Source organism: Colletotrichum godetiae (genome assembly GCF_030913485.1).
Source record: "Colletotrichum godetiae strain CBS 193.32 chromosome Unknown BDP55scaffold_71, whole genome shotgun sequence".
In the NCBI taxonomy this organism is placed as follows: domain Eukaryota; kingdom Fungi; phylum Ascomycota; class Sordariomycetes; order Glomerellales; family Glomerellaceae; genus Colletotrichum; species Colletotrichum godetiae.
Window position 1 is genome coordinate 192,746 of NW_026851319.1, and position 22,508 is coordinate 215,253.

At 51.4% G+C, this 22,508-nt stretch overlaps 7 protein-coding genes across 7 annotated transcripts; 2 read left to right on the forward strand and 5 right to left on the reverse strand.

Moving 5' to 3' along the window:
- Positions 1-3,067: 3,067 nt before the first annotated feature.
- BDP55DRAFT_564957 (TBC domain-containing protein) lies at positions 3,068-4,620 on the reverse strand (the record flags this gene model as incomplete). The annotated part of the gene is made up of 3 exons (XM_060570380.1): positions 3,068-3,191; positions 3,252-4,054; positions 4,117-4,620. The coding sequence occupies 3 exons, from the start codon at positions 4,618-4,620 to the stop codon at positions 3,068-3,070; spliced, it is 1,431 nt and encodes a 476-aa protein (XP_060423396.1).
- A 3,052-nt stretch (positions 4,621-7,672) lies between these two features.
- On the forward strand, positions 7,673-10,293 carry BDP55DRAFT_564812 (sulfate permease; the record flags this gene model as incomplete). The annotated part of the gene is made up of 3 exons (XM_060570367.1): positions 7,673-8,095; positions 8,151-8,691; positions 8,744-10,293. 3 exons carry the CDS (start codon positions 7,673-7,675, stop codon positions 10,291-10,293), a joined length of 2,514 nt encoding a protein of 837 aa, XP_060423397.1.
- A 1,438-nt stretch (positions 10,294-11,731) lies between these two features.
- Positions 11,732-11,938, forward strand: BDP55DRAFT_533818 (uncharacterized protein; the record flags this gene model as incomplete). Its single annotated transcript, XM_060567867.1, has 1 exon — positions 11,732-11,938. A coding segment is annotated over one exon (207 nt), but the record flags the coding sequence as incomplete, so codon positions are not given.
- A 1,912-nt stretch (positions 11,939-13,850) lies between these two features.
- On the reverse strand, positions 13,851-15,354 carry BDP55DRAFT_392898 (uncharacterized protein). Its single transcript, XM_060567228.1, has 2 exons — positions 14,395-15,354; positions 13,851-14,329 (listed from the first exon to the last, which is right to left on the reverse strand). The coding sequence occupies exons 1-2, from the start codon at positions 15,027-15,029 to the stop codon at positions 14,197-14,199; spliced, it is 768 nt and encodes a 255-aa protein (XP_060423399.1). The 5' UTR covers positions 15,030-15,354; the 3' UTR covers positions 13,851-14,196.
- A 326-nt stretch (positions 15,355-15,680) lies between these two features.
- On the reverse strand, positions 15,681-17,362 carry BDP55DRAFT_734016 (uncharacterized protein; the record flags this gene model as incomplete). The annotated part of the gene is made up of 2 exons (XM_060580161.1): positions 15,681-16,689; positions 16,740-17,362. 2 exons carry the CDS (start codon positions 17,360-17,362, stop codon positions 15,681-15,683), a joined length of 1,632 nt encoding a protein of 543 aa, XP_060423400.1.
- Positions 17,363-17,838: 476 nt separating this feature from the next.
- On the reverse strand, positions 17,839-18,810 carry BDP55DRAFT_637732 (uncharacterized protein; the record flags this gene model as incomplete). The annotated part of the gene is made up of 1 exon (XM_060573019.1): positions 17,839-18,810. One exon carries the CDS (start codon positions 18,808-18,810, stop codon positions 17,839-17,841), a length of 972 nt encoding a protein of 323 aa, XP_060423401.1.
- A 1,388-nt stretch (positions 18,811-20,198) lies between these two features.
- On the reverse strand, positions 20,199-21,475 carry BDP55DRAFT_392823 (uncharacterized protein). Its single transcript, XM_060567227.1, has one exon. The coding sequence runs from the start codon at positions 21,392-21,394 to the stop codon at positions 20,447-20,449; it is 948 nt and encodes a 315-aa protein (XP_060423402.1). The 5' UTR covers positions 21,395-21,475; the 3' UTR covers positions 20,199-20,446.
- Positions 21,476-22,508: the final 1,033 nt, after the last annotated feature.

Below are 22,508 nucleotides of genomic sequence, written 5' to 3' on the forward strand. Positions count from 1 at the left end.
TACATGGGGGAAACGGCCTAGTCGAAGGCTGCCTACGTCATCTTCAACGGAGGTGTTCCTGTCACGGACGAGAGCCGCGCGAACTCGCCAACAATAAGATGACTACATACATTGGGAAGCCCAGTGACGGCAGTCGAATGCTCTGCTGAGCGAATCCCGTCGACTGATCTCAAGGTAGACTAGTCCCGATTCCGCACTTGCTGCGGTGAGGCTGGCTGAGGCCTTAGTAGTTGAGCAGTATGTCTCGGCAGGTCTCGACAGCTCGCAAGGTTGTGGGTTGGCTTTGTAATTTTGAGAACTGCCTGATGCCTCTATTCCTCCTCACTTACTTTTGTTGCATTTCGCCAGACACGCCCCATCCTGAGGAGGCCCGTAACGAATTGTCACCCATTCTGAAGCGTAGAGTCTGCATTATGTGTTGGTCTGAGGCAGCTAGGCTGACAAGCACTCCTAGTAAGCAAACCCATGTCCGGCAAAGACAGTGAAGGTAACTTGAGGGTGGCAATGGCGGATAAAAGGCCGCTCAACGTTGGTTATGCTTGAATTCATATTGCAGCCCATTCCATCGCCCCTCATCTAGATGGGTGAGGTGGGACCTGCCTGAGTACCAAGTTGCTGCTCGTACTGAGTGATCTCTTATTTCTACTCTTGGAAGATTGAGCGGGAGGTAGTAAGGGCATTTCACATTGTTACCTTCTCGATCTTCTTCATTGAAAGAAGTGCCTGAGCTCTGGGCTATGGCTAGGGGTGTCCCTCACGTCGTCTTAAACATGTGCATCGTTAGAGGGCATTGTCTTGTAAGGTATACCCAGACTTACCAAATGGGCGCTTCATATCCCTCTTCATGTGTCTATATTAGTCCTATGTGCATCTCAAGCTCCGAGAGGTTCCAGGGACCTGTCCTTCAAGTGACTTCTCGGCAAACTCAGAGCTCCGAATGTAGCAGCTGGGGGAACTGGTGAATGCCATGTACGGTTCGCCGGAAAGCAGGTCGAACGGATCTTTGGATACGTGGCCCCCTTGCATAGCATAAACGCCCGGGTTTACTAGCCGAATTAACTGTTCAAGTACATTTAACTTCGACTGGACGATCGTTCGAGTAAATTGAGCTGCGTATACACTCCAAGTTGATACCAGTGGCTGAAAGTACTAACATGGAAGTCGGTACGCATAAATGAGGGCTCAAGTCAATGTCAGTGTTTCGGGACGAGATAGTAACTTGTTCCGTGCTGAATACGACGTTGCGCATAATTTGGGAATTACCTTTAGGCCAAATTTGCCTCGGAGTACAATAGAGTCCAGCTTTAGTAAAGACTTGACAATGACTGGCTTTTCTTAACGGTGAGCCCAGAACAGTAGCTTAAGTTACTGTGAAGCCGTCGGTTGGCTAACCTCAAGCTGTACGTAGGTCAACGTTTATAAAGTTATCAACCCAAAAACATCTCGCACTAGCAGTGATGGGAGCTTTTGGTCAATAGAGTGTTGCGTGGTGATTAGTTTGAAAAGAGCCTAGAAGTGATGACCAGAGAATGGTTACGTCTTTCATGGCCGTGGGTTTGAATGGGTATGTCGGAAGCAGTTCCCTTATGGCGGTGGTGTATAAGAACTGTTCTGTGCTCTGAATAGGACATTCAAGACGAATACATCGATGGCTTAAATGTGCGTAGCAACTCAAATGTTGATGTATTGTGACCGATTACCGGAGAAATTCACAGCATTCTAATACCTCTACTGGGCAATATGAAGCCATTGAGAAGTCGTACAAGTTCCCTAGCATTTATGAGGAGCACTACCTGTATACTCCTTTGACGAACTGCCACGATAAGTGAGGTCTTGAAGTGTTGCCTGAAGCCACTTTAAAAACTTCAAGTTGACTATGAAATTAAGAAATTCTCAAGTTTCTATGTCTATGTGGTGCCCATGAGGGAGTCTGGTTCAATGAGGGATAGTGAAGGCAGCTAGAAACACAGCATGCGTCCCATTGGATACTTTGCCATGATGGGCTCGTTGTGATGGATCGAATTCAAGTGTTCTCAGTAATCGGTAAGTTACGACAAAGGTAAGCGAATCCTACATCCATTATCGTGCCGTCTATAGGAGCCACGATGCCGATGTCAAATTCACTTGAGTTTGAATTAACTCGGCTGATGGGGGAAAGAAAGAAGGCCTATGCATACAAAGGTCCCGCCACAGCTTCACCCGGATACATAGAGACGCAGGTTGTTATAGACACGGTGGACGTTCCTGTGGTAGTATCTTCAACCCAGATAGCTATAAGGTATAGTTGATGTCGCCATAGAACTCGCCCAATAGCTTTTCTCTGCATTGCCGAATGAAAGCTTCACATTCCAACGAGGTTCCTCTAGTCAAACGCCGGTGCATGTCGCGTCGCTGTTTCTTTCCGCGTACCTTGGTCAGTGCAGTTTATTCCACCCCACGTTCTTGCTTGGGTTTTCTTAGCCCGCATCTTCGTCATATCGCTCTGTTCATAGGACCTTGTTGCAAGCAACTGGCTCAGGTGTAGATTGTTGCGGAAGGTGTCAAAGTAAAGCAGAGACGTACTCGATCTTCTGTACCTCCACTGAACTATCCGCTGCTTTGTAGTAAGGAGTCGACCTTATGGCCTGCATTCTCGGCCCCAAGATAGACGAGCTCTATGATTCAGAAGACCTCGTGATGATAAGATGGGTCGAGGACTCATTTTCTTCACAGTAAAGTAGATGAGACATGATATCGACCGTAACAATAAGCATTAATTAAGTTTTCCACCCGATGCGAGCGTTCTGTTTCTTTACCACGTGTCTCATGGAGCTATGCCATTGATTCCCATTTACCCACCACCTATGGCGCTCTTTCATGAAATTCCCATCTCGTTTCCCATTTTTTCGGTTTCAATCGTCAAGTCGTAAGAGTCCTCTCATCGTACAAGTACACGTCGTTCAACGTTCAAACATTCATCAGACATTGCCCCCTCCGTCGAATCCTCGCCAACCACCCCGTGAGATGGTATTCTTGTCTACCGTTATTCGTGATTTTCCACGCAGATCCATTCCGCAGATGCAAAGGCTCAGTGGGCGTGCGCAACTATGGCCACGTATGTGTCGTCTGGGATTCTTTCTACGATCCACAGCGTCCGCTCAATGACCTTATCCGCTTGCAGCGAAGGGAACGAACGGAGCAGCTTGTTGGGGCTGGTTGATCGTTAGCTCGCACAGCTTAATTCTTGGAGACCGGATAACGGGATAACGTACCTTGGAGAGCTCATAAGCTGATCCCGCATGCCCATCAATTGGGCTACAATACAGAGAATGTTCAGATGGGGTCCGTAGGCAAAAAGAAAGTCCCACAGTCTGAGGACCTCGGGAAGTGGCGGCGTGCAGGCGCACAATGTCAAAACCGAGGGAAAGGCGTAGATCTCGGCCGTGAGGCCTTTGGAGTGCAGGTAGCCGCTTAGCTTCGAGTCGACTGTCGCAAGGACCTTGTCAACCAGCGCCAGGCCCTTGTGTACGCCGTCCATAGCGCCGCGGATGTAGCCGGGGCATTCGCGTGTGAGCAGTGTGTAGAACGCGATAAAGGCCTCGGATTCGCTCCTTGCTGCGTACAGAAAAGGGGCAGCCAGTACGTTCATTCCTTGTACGTATGTTCCCGGCTCCGCAGCATGGCTGGATTCGGAGCCCTCTGTTGTCAATGTGAGTGCTCTGGCACGGTTTCTGGCGCCAGGCGAAAAGGCTGGGTCTTGCGAGTAAGCTGTGGCAGTCGAAGTCGAAGTCGAACTGTCCTGCGATATAGAGCTCCTTCCAGTGCTCGGTCGCTCCCTGCGCTGCTCCTCCCGCGCATCGTGTAGACGCCAGGCCACGGCGTTGAGGAGGCGAATCAAGCTGGCCTCACTCACACGTCTCCTGAACAGAGGATCAGTCGTAAGGGTGCGGAAGGTGTCGTTGCGAATTTTGGAGTAGGCCGGGGAGGCTCCGCGGTGAATCAGGCCCAGGTAGTCATCGGTCGGAAGGACGGGAGTATCCAGCAGGATTAGCCAGACATATATGCGCAAGGTTGACTGCGTAGCAATAAGTTAATTCTTGATCAGCAGGCTTGGTGGATATGGAGGGTGTTGTTTACCATGCCGTCGCTATCACTCTTGACACCCTCGCTCAAGATTTTGCGACGAGCCATGCCCAAAGCCTCAATTTTATCTCCTTCGGGGGGGCCCTCTTTGATAAGTTGTTGTAGAGACATGGTCGCGTACTTGGGACTGATGCCCATCATGCTGCGCTTGCCTGTAGCCAGTGCATTTATGTGATGGATGACAGGCGCCGGCGCATCGCTATTGGATCGTCCTCGAGTGTGCCGTGCCACGTTGGAAGAAGAGCTCGGGTCGCGTCGCGTAGGAGAGATGTTTCGCTGGGTGATTTGCGTCAAGCGTTGCTGCGAGATCAAAGAAGGTTGATGAAGGGGTTGAAGCTGAAGGGCGGCCTTGGAGCCAAGATTATGTGCGGATTGTAGTTTGCGAAGGCGATGGGTGCGCGGCGACGGTGGTGGGAGCAATTCGGTTGTTTTGGCCTGCGACTGCACGAAGTTGTGCGCCGGATGGGCGAGAGGATCTCTTGGTGGACTCGGCGGCATCTTTGCGACTAAAGGACGGGGCCGACTACATTCACTATTTTGAGGGACAATGGAAATATACGACGGATTATTGGAAGAATATTCTGAAAAGAATGGCAGGGCACGGCGTTAAGAACCGCTAGAAGAGAAAATAGGGGCAAGATAACAAGCGTAGCGAGGTGACCAACACCTCGTGGGCTGCTATTTTTGGCCCGTGGCGGGGAGGAGGAGGTTGGCGATTGCAGACTCGGTGGTGTAGATGACAAGCATTGCAGGTGTTGGCGGCTTGGAGTTTGTTTTCTGACTAAGGCAAATCGACCTGTTGCCCGGGGAGAGAGGGGCTGTTGGGAACTCGCGTCTGTCAATTGCCCCGTGTTTTTTCGCGTACCAAATTCACTGGCGACCAGCGGCTCAACGGTTCCAGCGCTGAATGGTCAGTTCCAATGTTCCCAAATTGCTCGCCACGGCCACCATTTGTTGTTGATGTTGGGAGCTTGAGTCCAGCCTCGCCGGCTGAGTGTCTAAGACCTTTAGGTGGCATGCAATCCACTTCCTGAAGATTGGCAAATTCGTAGCAGTGACTCCAAACTTGAGCGAAACAATCGTCAAGAAGGCGAGCATTGATCATTGAGGCTGGTACCTGAAAAAACGGGGCAAGCAACTGGAAGACTGCTCCGTAAGGTTACCTTAGCTGACTTCATCTTGAACTTCCTTTTCGAGCCACAGCGTGCAGGTCTGGGTCGACAGAAACCCACAATCTTCCGGACCCGTCGGCGCAGCTGTCCCGAGCCGGTTGCGGAAAATCATTGAACCTAGATCTGCCGTGGAATGCCCGAGCTGAACATACCTCCTTATGTCAGCATCTCGTTGTCGCAAGCTTGGCGTCATGGGTGCGTCTTTAGCTGTTGGTCCAAGCTGACCCATGACGTTGGCCATCCGTAACCACATCCGCTTTACGGATCCTGTTAGCAATGAGTAACTTCAGTCTACAGTCTCTAGTATCCGGAAGGCATGGCGGCTACGGATTCTGCCCGCACAATGCAGCAGATTATCCCGGAACCCCATTCCGTCCATCTATCGTCTTTCGCCTGGGGCCGAGCGTCCCCTGTTTCTCTCCAGACTCTATACTCCCCGAGCATCTCGCAGTTTGCCGCCATTGTCGACCGTCTGATTTGCACGTGCAATAACCACGAGGGAATAGCGCAGCATCACACGTCCCGACAACTATGGCCATCTGAGATTCTGGTCCCAATCAGTCAAGGACCAACCCAGCTTCGCATCTCGTTCAAAAGCTTCGCACCACACTTTGCGAGACAAGCAACCAGTCAAGGCGAAGAAGTCTCAGAAGGGTCCAACCAGGTTGAGCATCTCCGCAGCCATCTACCCCACTCTCTCATCACCTCAAACAAGGGTACTATTGCACCATCGCCAAGTTGCAGAAGCTGAAGTCCATTGGTCAGCCCACTAGGTACCCTACCAAAAGCGGTAGTTCTTTGGATACTCGTCTCCTCCCCGTGGAAACATGTGTTGCACAACTGGGAACACTTTGGCATTGTTCCTCCAAGTCGCTCGCCCGACACTCAGCTCTGATTTTTCATCGTCTCCATTTTATCATGTCTGCCACCAAGGCAGCGCCTCGCCCGGCTCCATGACTGACGACACATGAGCATTGGCATTCTCCAATTTCTGCAGTCTGGCCATAGGAAACCCGAGCTTTCTCCTCGTGCTCCTCACGCTCCTGTATCTCTAACAGGCCGCGTGGTGAGCCAAGTTGGGAGAGCGAGAGAAACCACGCAACTATTCCCTCCGAGACCGCATCTTTCGCATGGCCCGTTCCTCCACTTGATCACAGCTGAATACGCCGTATTGTGCATGAAGAGTACTTCGCCCAATGGCGGTTATTGAAAATCGTACGAACGAGCCCGTCTGGTATTACCAATGTGATATCAAATCAGCACGAGAGCGCAGGTCCCTTGTCTTGTGGGTATAAGATAATTGGGCTCGTAGCATGTACCGACTCCATCGCCCGTCTCCACTAAGCTTTGAACGGCAAAGACTCGATGGCGACATCGCCCCGGTTTCGACATCGCGGGAGGAGTGCGGATACTACCACCACTACAAAGAGCTTCTGCTGACACCAACATTGTTGATATTAAATCCGCGCCATTGAGAGGGATTCAGACACCCCCTGTCAGAGTTTTCCCTCTTTCTTGCCGTCGTCTTCTCCTCGGCTCTTCTGCAACGCTCATTTCTTGGCTGCCGCCGTCATCCCGGTGCCACATCTCTTGGCCCACGAGATCCATCGTCTTGTCAAGCAGGAATACCTTAAGAGCCTCCCTTGGCACTCCACTACCGAAGTTTCTGAAGTCAATTAAAAGCTTGTCTGTCTGCCTTCCTCAGCCTATGTTGAAGAGCTTCTGAAAGTCTTTGAAGAGCTTCGAAGAGCTTCCGAAAGAATTGAAGAGCTTCTGTTTCAGTCGCATAACCCGACCAGGTCGCTCTAGACCACTCAGGCCACACGACACAGATATCTTGTCGCTACTGTTTTGTGAAGGGTTATTGCTTCTCATCCCTTCTGGCCAGCCACAAGCGCTTCTGTCGGCATTTTCGCACGCCGCCAAATTACGGCCTTTTTCCTGTGTCGGGAACTCTCTCGCTCATCGTTGAGTCGGCCCTCGTTGTTTCGACCAATTAATGTCCCTTTGACCGATTGCGCAACTTTGCAAGGGCTGTTGAGTAGCGACAATTTCGCACCTCCTGCCTCAAATCGCCACCCCCGTCGAGCTTTCGAGGACTGGAAGCGTTCTAGTCACGTCTTGCACCATTAGCTTCTGCCCACTACACACCCCGGTTCCCATTCCTGCCACCCACTCTCGACCGCCATATCCCACGGCGACCCCCGTGGACCCAGGAGTGTGGCACGGTGACCACCCCCGGTGACTCCTATATAGCCTTGGGACATCTTCGCCAAAAAGGGAGCGAGGTCCTGTGTGCTACTCGTCTCTGTAGCCAAGAGCTCGACAAGTAGTCTTCAGAGTCTTTTCTCAGACAGATTCCGGTCCGAACAACCACCATGCCGAGCACAAGCACCAAGATTGGCCATGGCCTGGCCAAGGTCTTGGGCATCAAGCTCGAGAAGCCCGAGAACGAAGAGATGTTACGTGGTGAATCCGTCTTCTCAGTTCAGTCTTCAGACACATTCGTCGAGGAGGAGCCAACAACGGCTGAGTGGCTCGTTGACCTTCTTCCCGATGGCAATGAAGTCCTCGCCTACATCCGTTCCCTCTTCCCCTTCCTCAACTGGATTGGTCACTACAACATGCAGTGGTTCCTCGGTGACTTGGTTGCCGGTGTCACCGTTGGCGCTGTTGTGGTACCTCAGGGTATGGCTTACGCTTTGCTTGCAAAGCTTGATCCCCAATTCGGTCTCTACTCATCCTTCATGGGTGTCATTATCTACTGGTTCTTCGCTACTTCCAAGGATATTACCATCGGCGTATGTGACAATCTCCCCCTTAGTTCACTTTGACAATCTGCTAACAGACTCAAAGCCCGTGGCTGTTATGTCCACTGTTGTTGGTAACCTCATTACCGATGTCCAGGCAGACTTCCCCCAATACGAAGGTCACCAGATTGCGTCCGCTCTAGCCGTCATTGCTGGCGCCATCATTCTCTTTATCGGGTTGATACGCATGGGATGGATTGTCAACTTGATCTCCTTGACTTCTCTGTCGGCCTTCATGACTGGCTCTGCCATCAGCATTGCTGTTGGCCAGTTGGTCACTTTGTTGGGCATCAAGGGTGTCAACACAAGAGAGGCAACTTATCTCGTCTTTATCAACACCCTCAAGGCCCTCCCCAAGACAAAGATGGATGCTGCCATGGGCCTGACCGCCCTTACCATGCTCTACCTTCTGCGGTTCATCTTCACTACATTGGCCAAGAAGTACCCCCAGAAGTCGAAGCTCTTCTTCTTCCTCTCGACTCTCAGAACAGTCTTCGTCATTCTTCTCTACACCATGATCAGTTGGTTGGTCAACATGAACAGACGTTCTAACCCACTGTTCAAGATTTTGGGAGAAGTTCCAAGAGGTTAGTGCACCTTGCCCCTGGCTGGTATCACAAAAGCTAACCAAAACTACAGGCTTCCAAAATACTGGCGCCCCGAAGATGGACACCGACCTCATCAGCGCTTTCTTGCCCTTCCTGCCTGCCAGCGTTATTGTACTGGTTATCGAGCACGTCGCCATTTCGAAGTCCTTCGGACGTGTGAACAACTACACCATCAATCCTTCCCAAGAGTTCGTGGCTATTGGTGTGACGAACGTCATCGCGCCTTTCCTCGGTGGCTACCCATCCACGGGCTCATTCAGTCGTACCGCTATCAAGTCCAAGGCCGGTGTTAGGACCCCCTTCGCTGGTGTGATTACTGGTCTTATCGTCTTGCTTGCCATCTACGCTCTTACGGCCGTGTTCTTCTACATCTCCAGCGCGTCACTGGCTGCAGTCATCATCCACGCCGTCGGCGATCTGATTACGCCGCCCAACACCGTCTACCAATTTTGGCGTGTCTCTCCGCTCGAAGTTGTCATCTTCTTCGTCGGTGTCTTCGTCACAATTTTCTCTTCCATCGAGAACGGAATCTACGCCACGATCTGTATCTCTGCTGTGTTGCTGCTCTGGCGCATTCTCCGGGGCCAGGGACGCTTCCTCGGAAAGGTCAAGATTCACTCCGTCGTCGGCGACCATGTCATTGGCGAAGACCACCGACAAGTCATTGGCGAGTACGGCACCTTCAATGCCAGCGACAACGCAGCGCGCAACGTGTTCCTGCCCATCGACCACGGCGACGGATCCAACCCCGAGGTCTCACTGGACGAGCCGTACCCCGGTATCTTCATCTACCGCTTCTCCGAGGGCTTCAACTACCCGAACGCCAGCCACTCTCTCGAGTACCTCACCGACTACATCTTTGCTCGCACGCGCCGGACCAACATGCAGTCGTACGGAAGACTGGGCGACCGCCCCTGGAACGACCCGGGCCCGTCCCGCAAGGCCAAGAAGGCGCAAGCCCAGATGCACGAGGAGGAGAACAGACCGACGCTCAAGGCAATCATCCTCGACTTCAGCTCCGTCAACAACGTCGACCTGACGTCGATCCAACAGCTCATTGACGTCCGCAACCAGCTCGACCGGTACGCCGCCCCCGACAAGGTGAACTGGCACATCGCGTGCATCAACAACAGGTGGACCAAGAGGGCTCTCGTGGCCGCGGGCTTCGGTTACCCCGTCGACCGCAGCGACGGCACGCAGCACCAGTGGAAGTCCATCTTCAGCGTCGCCGAGATTGGCGGGTCCGAGTCGGCGGCCGCGGTGGCGGAGAAGGAGGCCAACGAGAAGGATGTCTCTACGCACGCGCGGGCCGCGAGGACCATTGACGAGGAGGCGGGCAAGGACGGCGGCGCGTACGATCAGATTGACCCCGTGTCGTCTGGCTCGAGGAAGGTCGGCGGCGGTGGCGCCGGCACCGACGGCCCCAGGAGGAAGGGCGTCGTCGTCCACGGTCTCAACAGGCCGCTGTTCCACGTCGATCTGACGAGCGCGTTGCAGAGTGCCATTGCCAACAGTGAGGGCAGGGGCATTGTCGAAGAGGAGGCCGAGGGGCCCAAGAGTCCCAGCACCTCTAGTGATTGAGAATGGAAAATTTTCCAAGGATGAAGGACGGGATTTTTAGCGATTTTGATACCCTTGGTGGGATATTTTTAATATGAAAGAAAAGTTGTGGTGCAGGTATGATGATAAATAGGCACACAGAAGATGTTGAATATGATCTACCAACTGTGGAGAGAGCAAGTTTGCATCTTTGCAGGTTAATCTTACAAGATTTCAAAACGCTTCAATCTGATCCCTGAAGAGCCTCATTGAATTCCCAGTGATGAACGAAGGTCTGCTTGATGGTGTGTGTGTCTTATTACCTAGTGTCCGCGGATAAAGCTCCTCCACTGCCGCTGTCACGAACCTACACATCTCAAAAGAAACGTCGCCACTCCCACCGCTCAAAAACAAGATCTTCATAAAGATGCAGCGCAGTATTGCTATTCCTTGGCAATCAGGGTTTCAGAAGTAACAACTTAGGATCCTCACCCTCCGGCGTACCCCACGCTTCAACCAACGTCAACTCGACTCTATACACACAGAACCCACACCGCACCCACATAAATCCACCAAAACACCAAAATTTCCTCCACAACCAAAAACATACAACACCAGGTATTCGCTGGTCGTCACCGACCCAACTACTAATCCGGCCCTCATAGGGCTTATCTATGAGCTGCTTGTCTTCGTGATGTTGGCGTAGGTTACCATTACCGGGTGACGATGGGTGTCCCAGAATACGGAACAAGGATCATACGTTCTGAAACGGTCAAAAACCGTTTTAACCTTAGCAGTTCCGTCGCTGGACGGTAAGCACTAATCGAACACCCTGACACACGAAGTGAAGCACGCCACCACCACTACCCAGCCCGCCCACAACGTGCTTCTAACTTTTAAAAATTTACTTCCAAACTCTCCAATGAGGGTGAGATGTAAGCGACCCTTCTTGGAGGGAGGGGGGCTCCTAGGCACTGAGACTCAGTATGTCGCTATTACTGCTAACCCCCTATGCATGCAAGAGTGGCTAAGTTTTCGGACTCAATCTATCCTGAAGGCTCCGATGCCCGGCGGCGTTTACAATGCCCGCATCAAGGGGAGTTACTACTAGAAAGCGCATTGGGCCGAGAGCATAGCGGTAGAAGGAACATGCGTCCGCCTGTGGGTGTCTGCTACTGGCCAGGGTAGGCGGATTTCGGACCATCTACCAGTAGGCGTAACCCTGAGCTCCGACGCCCGTACGCGCCACCTGGCGCGTATTCTGGGCGTGGAGCGCTACGTGATGGTTTTCAGTTTCCAGAAATTCGGATTGGAACAGCGCAACTCCTTTCTATTCGAGGCGCCGAACGCTGACTTTAAGATGTCGAGGAGGAGGAAGCCTCTCGATGAACAAGCTCCAGACAATCAGGAACACCGACGACCACGAGATAGCAAAATGGATCAAAGTGCACCAAAGTCCGTAGTGACCTCGTTTGTCCCGGAAGTGGAACGACTACGAAAGGATAGCAAAAGAAGAGGAACATTGTTCTCACATCGTAAAAAGGCTTTGTTCCGGAAAGCAGACCGTATTTTCCAAGACTGCGATGCAAAGGTTTATACCTTTATCGAGCGGAAGGGCCGTATCTGGATCTACACTAGCCATCCCTCCGACGATACCTTGCCCCGTAGTCAAGCGTCACTAGTGAGATCCCCCTCTAGTCCTTGCCCTGCTGAATGCACTAACGTACTGAAGCGCCAACAATACCCTTTACCTGTCTTGTGTACACCTAGCAAGCCTGATTCAAAGAACCAAGAGAGATGTAAGGACGAGCATTAGGCGGAACTGTACTGGAAGCTTAGCTACACCAGGCCCGTAGAGAAATAAAACCACTGTGTACTTGTCACTCCGAGAAGATGCGTCATACTTGTTTTCGCGAACGGATCAGGCTTATGCGGATCTGTAAGCCTAAACTTTCGTGATGTCTCAGCGCCTCCCCGCCAGCAGACCACGGGCGGAGTGGACTGCTAAGCTACCCTTGAAAGTGAGCCCACGCAGTCCTATGGTAGGCGGTGGGGGCGGTGGACAATTGCCCTGCCAGATCGCGACGGCTGGGGGACCAGTGGGCTAGGGAGTGCCTGCACTCAGACCAGGTGACCCCTTGGTGACCTTCTAGCAGTAACGGGGGGCAGGCTCCAGCGAGGTGACCGGTAAGCCTGTAGAGCGTTGAGCTCCCAACTGCACCGAACAGTAACTTGCTGGAATTCAGCAGCCTCTTAGCAGTAATTTGCCAGAGCTTGCCACCCGTCAGAAGGCATCCCTCTTCTGCTCTCTTTACGGGCGCATGCCCATGATCTGCCCTAATACGACCGTTCTCCGTTGACATCAACCCTCTGGAGCTTCTCAGCAATGTGCTGATAATGACATCTGTGAAAACCTTGGATAGGGATCGTCGGTGGGCCAGCAGATGGGATGACCAACATGGAGCTATGCCACGGCCAAGGTTACCAAAAGGCCAATGAGCTAGTCAACAGGGCGACTTACTCTTAGCCTGCAAAACGAGCACACCAAATTTGTCAATAATTCAGTTGGCAGAATGATCAACACGAAGACCATCTAGAAGTGGATTGTGACGGCCCAAACAGAGACCTTTGTGACAACCAACGAGAGGGCAAGTAAGTGGGCAGATATGCAGCCAAGGCGGCTTACCCGGCGGCCTACTCAGTGACCAACAAAATGGCCAACAGCACTCGTTTGATTGTGTTACGTCCGTTCCAACAGTGGAGGTAAGGGGTGCATGTGACCAACAAGGTGGCCAAGACGGCCACGTCAGCAAGAAGGTGGCAGACTAGACAAGACAAACACGCAAGGCAAGGCCAGCCAGGCCCAAGGACCGGTCAACTATCCGAGGCACCTTATCGTTGGATAAGCGAACAATGCAGGCAAGAGCTGACCAACTTCTTGGTCAACAAGCCTTGTTCCATGCAGACCGGACAACTTATCTGCTCTGGCTGCGAAGATACAAGATCGATGGTATTAGTTCACAAACCAGAGCCCTCTGAACAATCACATCGGAAGCCAGGTCAGCGATCAACACGCTCTACTTTGATCCGGAGGGTTCCGGCCTGCAGAGATGGTGGGCTTTCTGGTATCCATTTAGCTCCAAGAGCTGATGATGTAGAGCAATCAACATTTCATCGATGGAGGTCCCCACTCTCCCTGACACGACCAGCACTGACGCCGGAAGGTTCACCGAAGAGTCATGTCCAGCACTAAACAAACGCAAGGTCGTCGGGGAAGCCTGAAGTCTCTCCTCCCTGCTACGTCGGGCCGCTTGCACCATGACGCTGTTCATAAGCGGCAACCCATCATACTCTTACGACCAGTATCCGGGACAGAGGCGCAATCAACAAAACAAGATCTCGGGCTTTGAATCCCACAAGCGACCGCGATAAGGTAGCTGGCGCGTTGTAGACTTCCTTAGTGTTCATACATGTTTTATGCATCTCGAGCAATAGCTTGAAGGGCGGTTTGATCGATTGGCGAAGCGGATAGCCCTGTATCTGGGCTGCTGCACAGTTAGTTCCCGTTGAAGATAGCGGACCTCAAGCAAGCCAAGGAGCGACCTGAGTGCTGGAGCCTTGAATTACTCAACACGATACTCCGCAGCTACCGAAGACTTAAAACGAATCCAATGAAGTTACGGTCCAAGTGGAGGCTTTTCAAGCGCGGGAGAGAGGATTTCATTCGTGAGCATCCGCCTCAGATCACAACTGCAAGTTTTTCGAAGGTGGAACTAAGAACATGAAGCTTCACACGAACAACAATGCCCTGTTGAGCATGTTGAGCGACCGTCGTGGTTCGTACATGGACAATATATTTAACTACGAAAGCGAATAAACACCCCGATCTCCCTCGTTTATTCTTCAACGCCTCGTGCACCTTTGATTATCCATCTTCCCAGCACATCAGCCACTGATTGGGTCCCGCATAGTCTTTGAGTTCCATGCGCTGGCCCAGCTCTCTATGCCTTTTTGGTGCCAAAGCTGACCAAGCGACAGCCATAGTTGTTGATCTTCGATGTCGTTCGCTATACGGGAACTGGAGAAACAATGTCAGTACAAGGTAGGTCTGGAGCTGTGAAGGTAGCAAGACTTCGAACATACCGAAAAACTGAAAGGTGGCTTAGACACCCGGCCCAAGTATAGCCAAAGTAGGGGTTTGCTTCATAAAGTACTGTCATGTCTTGGTAGGCCTGATGAATAAACCCATCCATGTGCTCACGCGAGCTTGGCAGCCCCCTTTCTAATAGATGAAGGAATATGACGATGCGGCTCACAAGTCGAATAGGTAAGGCGCATTTGGCAGGCAGTCTGATGAGCATAGGATCTGTTGAATGATGCTGGGTAATTTGAAGCAACCTGTGATGTTGGTGACGAAGCGTATTGTGTAGTCGCGTTAGACGCCACCAGTCCTTACACGCAAAGCTCGAGAGATCTTGGCAATCGATGTTCGCACAGGTGTATTCGAGTTTGACGAGGTCTCCATAGGTGTCCAGCGCCTCGAAGACCTTTTCATCAAAACGCACTTGTCTGTCGAGAAGGTGGCCGGATTCACTGATTCGCTCAGGCATGTCGTCCCAAGACTTTTGCGAAAGGTCGTCCTCGAACAGAAAGCTTTCCAGTATCGTCAAAGGCCTCTCGAAACCATCTTCGTTCTTTTGGTTCGTTTGACAATGGTCTTGTGGCGAGAGTATGGAGTTTCTTTTGAGTTGGGCATTCTCTGCTACTTTGCCGTTCATGCTTGTGTTGGGGATGAAAACACAAATATCTGACGGTGCAAGTCATCTATCTGGTAAGGCAAGGTAGGCAAAGATGGAAACAATAATAAGGGGAAAGGTTTCAATTGTAGAGCGCTCCTTCCCCTGACCGTCAGGCGACTAATATTACTTAGGTAACACTCTATGCGGGTGAATGGTTCGCCTAGGTAGCAGGGGTAGAGCCATGGAGTACGTTGTCACCTCGCCAGTTGTAGTCATCGGAGCGGCGGAGTAGTGAGACGACCAAAGGGCGGTCATCGATAGGCATGATCGTTCCCCTATCAATACGGCCATACAAAACGCATTCCTGGTGCACTGTATCAAGATATCTCAAGCGTGTTGTAACGTTTCGACTGTGAACATCAGCATAGGCACAACTAGCAAACAAGCTAGGAAGGCAATTCCAGCGAGTAGTTCATATTCAGAGCCTTCTTTGACCGAAAAGTCCGCTTTCAAATTTTACGCCGCGAGTGATTGTGGCTAGCGCAGGTGGACAAGCAGAAACATGCCAGCCTCTTATCGATTTGCATGGCTTTAGAACGTAACAATATCTCATTCGTAAACTTGGCTAGTAGTTGCGGCACACTCAAGGCTTCAGGGTTCTTCTCAACGTGATAATTCAATGCGAAACGTCTACGTCGCTGACGTCGCGTCGGATAACGTGCCAAAAACCTCTCCATGTAGAGTGAGCCATTGTCCCGAGGATGCCACTAGGTCGCCAAGCCAGAGACACCTATGCCATCGTTGCTTCTTGGTTTGGTCCGTTTCGTGGAATTCAATGTCGCCTAAGGCCTGACGACGAGAAGGAAACCACCCATCTGGATATTCGTACAGACGATCAATCCACACCAAACCACGTAAAGCGAGGTCATCAGGCAGTGGACGCTGCGTCGGATGGTCCGGAAATCCGTGCGATGTAACGGCTTTGAAAGAAGGGACTTCAGCAACGAGCCCGTTCAGCCAGATCGAAATCTTCTTCCAAGGAAGCCTTTTCCCGAAGTGCTCCATGGCGTGAGGGTGTTTCGACATGTAGGCAAGGAATGATAGAATGGCATGGAGATAACCTGTGCCGGCCTCGTTATGACCTAGATTGCATGCAACACAGATACCATCGGCAACCAAACTCAATGCTCGAAGGAAATATTCGTTCGGGGCATTCGTCACACCTTTCTCGCCGTGTTTTTCCCCGACTAATGAACCTGTGATTCTCACCAGGATGTTAGAAGCGTGGCCGAACTCGAGGAGCGAGCAAGCGTGGCAAATGCCGACGTCATAGCCTGCAACCGAGCGGAAAAGTCCACTGATCGATGTGCTATGAAACTCCCAGTTGTACTTGCTCTTGCGAAGGAAGAGAGCGCCTTGGGTCCTAACAAAGTTTTGCTCGGTTCTGAGCGGATCGCTCGGCGTCTCCAGACGTGACTTGAAAAATTCCTTGATATGTTCCCGGCCATCGTAGTGTGGGGTTGATGAACAGAGAGACCTGATGTAAGCCATCATGATTTTGACATCGCCAACAAGTAGGTTCGCATATTCGCAGCTGAGTCGACCGCTCGCTGGCGTTATATTGGTGGCTTCGCAGTACCACCATTGACTGGTCGACAGCCAAGCTGCTTTTGCCTCGGCCTCCAAGGCAGCGTTGAATCTGGATAGAACCTTGTCAGCGAGGTCTAGAAAAGAGTTCGAGTGACTTACCCCCCAAGAGCAATTCGAGCTAAGCATTCGGTCCAAACGTCGCTGAAGGCGGGCAAAATCTCATTGAGATAGGCAGTATCCTGATAGTTCTGACAAACGAACCGAAGCATGTGTTGGCGCGTAGCCGGTAGGCCTCTCTGCAAAAGTTTCAGGAGGTCTGTAGTGATGCGAAGAAGACGAGCTGGCAATGCCACCTTGGAGGCGGTTGCTCGGAGGCTGGGATCTCCAGAGTGGTGTTGAGTCACTCGGAAGAATGTGTGATACATCGTAACAAGAATATTCGTCAAGTTCAACAGGCCAACCCATTGTTTGGCTTTGACCTTATCAGGTTTGCAGAGATACAATTTTAGGCAAATGTTCTCGAGCTCGGCAATAGACTCGTAGATGTCTCCTGCCTCTCTCTTCTTGTCTAGGAAGCGCACGGATCTTTCGACAAGCTCGCCGGAACTGGAAAAGCGATTTTCGACCTGCTCCCAATTATGAAGAGAATCTTGGACGATGAATCGGTCCAGAATGATGTTATCGCCTGGCTGGAATTGTTTGCTTTGCTGTGTTGGCTGGTCGTTGTTACCCAGTGAAGTCGCGGAGGTGCGAACCGAATGTTGATCGATCGTGACGCACATGTTGTCTATAGTGCCTCGATGGGCGGAAATTGCTGGTATGGATGAGAACAAGGCGAGTCGACTGAAATGAGAGGTAGTGGAGGGTCTTATAGTAAACCTGTCTTTGCTTTTGTTGGTAAACAAGGCAGCCAATATTCAAAAGTGGTTCGCCTTCAGCTTACCGCCGGTTCAAACCTTTTTGACCAATGGCACCTCAGCAACTGCAAGCATTCGTGCCATGACTCCTTCCAGGGGCCTGTCCGGATATGGCCATCGGACTGGGCGGAAGCAAAGCCATACATAGGGGCAAGTCGGAGTCATAAGTCTACAGCCGGCCAACAGCTTACGATCTCCTCAGACCTGCCGTTGATTGACTGCTTGGTGTCCTCCACCAAATTTTGCCACTTGGTGAGCATCAAAACATCGCGAGTTCTACACACTGAGCGGGAAAGAAATTGCACGTGTGCTTCTCGAGAGGAAACTCATTCTCAAATTTCCTAGTATGTCTCATCTACTAAGAAACCCATATGTGCGCCATCAACATCGCCCACTAGCGCTAACATAACATTCATCTGGACGCACAGTCGTTTACCTTCGGTCACTTCGCCTTCATAGAGTTCTGCTTTCTTGTTCCAACTCAGTCGAATTGGAGGCCATTCTTGCTTCACGCGAACGCAGATAACCACACCCGTACGTGCCAGAAGAGTCCTCCCGTGGACCATTTCTCTGCCCTCCGGGAGAACCGCTTTCCACTGCCGTTTGCTCGACTTCTCCCCCCTGCGTCGAGGGTGTTCCCAGGTGTATTCCACTATCTCGCAGCATCGTGAGATGATGATTCGTTCTGCTTGGATGCTGAGCTCGATATCCTGGATATCTAGGTCTGAGATTGAATATGGTCTCGGTCTTCTGCGTCCTGCCCGTTTGATGCGCTTTGGTCTTGGTTGTGGAAGCTGATTTGAGTTCTTAGAAGGAGCTCCGCGTTCACGCCGCTCTAGGGACAGGAGCCTCTCGTGCATGCTATCAATCATTCTGCGGAGCTCCCCAATATCTTCGACGTAAGCTCCGGACTGTTTGTCGTCAAGTATAGACGTGTTGGTGACCAGTAGGTAATCTACATGTTGTCTCGTCGGGCTACTGTCCTTCGTGAAGTGAACTTCACTGAGAGTATTGCCTGTTACGGACGGCGCGCCGGCTTGGGAGCCTTCTTCAACGTCGTTATCGTGGCCATTTTTGTTACCATCGTCGTCGGAATCATCTGTGGCATCGTTCGTGAGATCGACGATGAAAGGAGAGCTGGGTTTGCTGAGCTCCCTGGCGTAGAAAGGCTTTGTGACATTGATTGGTCGAAATCCCTGAGTCCCCTGTGTCGGAATAGGCGACGATGTCGTTGAGCATTGGTCCATGTCATAAGTCCAAGCGAATTTCTCTTCGCTGATGCTAGGACTGAATTCGTGTGTGACACCGACCATGTTGGGTGGTGACCTGTCAACGCTGGGGAGATAGTGATCAAAAGGTAAAGTAGGATGGGGCTGTGGTTTGAGAAAAGAACGAATTGCGTTGAACGTAAGATCAGAAGGCTTTGAGAAAACGAAAGCTCAGTGACTGGTATTTATGCGCCGCTCCCTCCCTTTCCGTCTCAAACACGAAACCCTGGCCTTTGCGAGATGTAGCCGAAAGAGCTCCATGTGATCAACTCGCAACGATCAGCGCTTTGTGAGTGGTTGGCCATTCTTGTTGGCAGCACGTATGGTCTGCATGTTGGCCGCGCCATGTTGGCCGCGCCATGTTGGCCATTCCTGTTGGTCAACAGCTAGCCGAAAGCCAATGTGAACCGGAAAGATGAGAATCCGTTGTGCGAATGGCTGCATATTAGGCCGTCACACCGCATTGGCGCCTTTTCCCCTCAGCATCACCAATCAGTTGGCACGTCGGCATCGTGCTCATTGTTGGCCCTGCTTGGATCCCTTCGTGTGATCCTAGCCAAGCAGGTCTCCGTAGGTCGATTCCATCTTGAGAGTTACTTGATGAAATTGCTGGAGGCCTCAAGAGAAGCAGTTGCTAAAAATACACTTGCGCTAGCTAGGCTCATCTTGTTGCCATTCTTTGAGGAGAATCTCGTGTCAACCTTTCTCATGTTTTGCTGGCTACCATGTTGGTCACCTGCATCATACCCCCTGTTGGCTCAGTCGATCCCAATGCTGGCTTCTTTGCTGGTCACAATAATGGCCTCCAAGCTGGCCTCTCTATTGGTGGCAGATATGAATGCCTATATATAGTGTTGTCTTGTAAATTGTGTTTGGTTCCGAAGATACGCAACTTGAATTCCTAGAGTACTAGTTTCGTCAAAACGAAGAGATCTCCAGCGGAATCCGAAGCGAAAAACGTCGTCAAAAGGCCCTCAATCTCCTCGGCGGCTGACCTCACCCATCACATATGCACCTTGCTTCCAGCCGACCCGTCATGACTCTGACGTTGTTGAGTACTACGATCGTCCAAGCTACCCAGGAATGCAATGGTAGCTGGGGTGAGACACTCAGAACTTCTTCTATGTGATCCATCTAACGAACCATTGTAGTTGACAGACCCAAAGCTACGAGTCATTCTCCCCATCGAAAGTCTATGCACCGAGGCATTTCGCCGTGTGCCGAGCTCAAAGGTCTTTACGGGTCTGCAACAACCAAGACGCCATCCACCCAAGACACGATCGATGAATCTGGCACAGGGCTGAAGACCAGAATCGAGGAGGAGAATTCAATGGAATTCCGGCTCCTTCGTGAGGGTGAACTTCTCTTAATGGTGCAAATGTAGGAGGTAAATATGGAGGGTGACGCAAATTGAGGTTCTTCAGGCAAGCAGAGTCAATGTCAAACAACGAAAGTGCGAGCATCAGCCTGACGAAGCCCAGTTTGTGCATTACTGCCAGAATGGTCGTCTCGTGGCTCTTTCCCCGTAAGGCATGTGTCGGGCGGGTCCAATCACCTTTGGAGGCATTATTCTCTTATCCAAATTGGCGGCGCATTCATCCTGCCAGCATCGCAACCGAGAAAGTGGTCATCGAAATTCACTATAATGCTTTGATTAATAATTATCTGACATCTGGATCCCTTATGAAGTATTCTCGCCTATCGTCAGGGAATCTAAAATACGCGACAGAGTCAGCCGCATGGCAAGTGTATCTTCACTAACGCCTTGACACGCTTTTTCGAGCCTATTGAATCGCACCAATGAACCGATGACGTCTTCTCCAATCATTCTGATGTCTCGTGAACATCTCTCCTTTGCAGAAGTCTTGTGAGCCGTTGCAATTTGTAGGGCAGAGGAAGCGCATGCTGTGTTGAGTTCAACTCTGTTCTGCATGGCCGACACCTCAATGTGCAGTTTCTCAAGCAGGCCCAAAAGCTCTAGTGGGGTAAGAGATGTAGGTATGTGGCCAAGACAAATCTTTCCGCCTGGTATTGTCATTCTCTCAATTTTGCGTTGCAAAGGCGGCGGCTCTTCAACCATTCTCTTATGAATAAAGTCGGTCTCGTCAATCGACATCGGCATCAGAAAAATGTGAAGAGCTTCGCGCCAAAAAGTTGTATCCGCATCTTGTGGGACTGGCAAATCCAAGGAGATAAACAATGCCGCGATGACAAGAAGAAGTCCAGAGTCCTCTTCCTTATCTTGCAGCAGTGGTGCCGTAAATTTTATATCAGGCAATGCAAACGGCATCGACATTCCGGCCACTATCTCCTTGACAGCGTGACGATTGGCTGATGAAGGCTGCGGATCGTACACTCGAAGAACATTCTGTCCAGCCTCTTTGACACCTAGTGCCCAATGATTCTCGCGAAGTAAAGGTATCATAAGCCGGACTGAAGGCCCGACGGGCCTGCTAAAAGCTTGCGCAGTGGCGGGGTCGACAATTTGTACCCTCTCTCCGTGGGCACATTCAATAATGTGAAGAGCGGCGAAGACAGTATTGGAAGATAGAGCACTTCCCGAGCGGAGAGCTTCTAGAGAACTCAAGTTGACTGTATGCTGCACCTCGTCGGCGTCATTGGGATTCATCTGTCGCTTGGGTACTGGGCGAATAGGTTCCGAGCTTTCGCTCTGCCGCCGCTTTGATCTGCTGAATTGACCTGACGAGCCATGAGAATGAGATTGTGAAGAGACCAAAATCGTTTCCATGATAGCCTCAGAGGTTCCGCGATTCTCAGGGGCAGTTGGCGACGCTATCATTCGGTCGGCAGACTGAGCTGTTCCGACACTTGCGTCTCGCGACGCATCAGGCCGATGATGCGCATGGTCGCTACGATCGCCATCCTGATCCCATCCAAGCTGATCAACGGAGACGCTGCCTGCATCGTACAACTTCAGTGCCGTTGTCGGATTGGAAGTCCAATTCGACCTCGAGGCAAGGGGCCCGCGCAGGGGCCACTTACAGACCATACTTACGAGATCTACGGTCTACCCAACCTCCGGTTAGAACCTCCTTTTTACACCTTACGCAGAAGTTAAATATATATAGATTTTGACCTCTTCGTCACCCACGGTTCGAACCATCCCTGTGATAGGAATACCAACACTGATCAGTGGTTAAATCCCACTATCGCAGATCAGCAAGGCATCTCGCAAGCAGAAGAGACGACCTCCTCGAACGGAACGCGACAGGAGAATCGTGCTACCTACCCGACGGAAAGCAGGCGACAAGACGCGAATCTCTACGACGGAACGAAGTAGAGGAATCGCAGCCCTTGACTGCCCACGAAAGGTCGACGTCCATCACGTCAAAAACAAACCGCAATTGAAGGAATCGCGAGAAGGCGACCAAGCTACCTACGTCGCCCTCACGCGATTTGTCCTACTCAACAATCCACGGGCGGCCCGTACGCCAACAGAGGAAAACAAGCGAAATCACCAGATTCGCCAGATTGGCAAATCCACCGCAGATCTCGACCGTACGACGAAACAGGCCCAATTGGAGGATATAAAAAGGCACCTCAGGACCACAGAAACAAACTTTCAAGGCAATAGGGTGTTCAGGTAGGAACCAGACCCCGCCGGTAGCTCCAGGCGTATTTCTTGGTCGAATCCGAGGAGGCTACCGGGATCGACGGCGATATCGCCATCATCAAGACCGACTTCGAGATTCCAAGGTCAAGCTTCCCCTTCTCACCTACAC

Bases quoted from the DNA above. Each gene is read 5' to 3' on its own strand.
- BDP55DRAFT_392898 (XM_060567228.1), bottom strand. From the start codon at position 15,029: ATGAACGGCAAAGTAGCAGAGAATGCCCAACTCAAAAGAAACTCCATA. The intron at 14,330-14,394 runs GTATGTTCGAAG...TTGTTTCTCCAG, and splicing joins AGCCACCTTTCAGTTTTTCG to TTCCCGTATAGCGAACGACA.
- BDP55DRAFT_392823 (XM_060567227.1), bottom strand. From the start codon at position 21,394: ATGAATCCCAATGACGCCGACGAGGTGCAGCATACAGTCAACTTGAGT.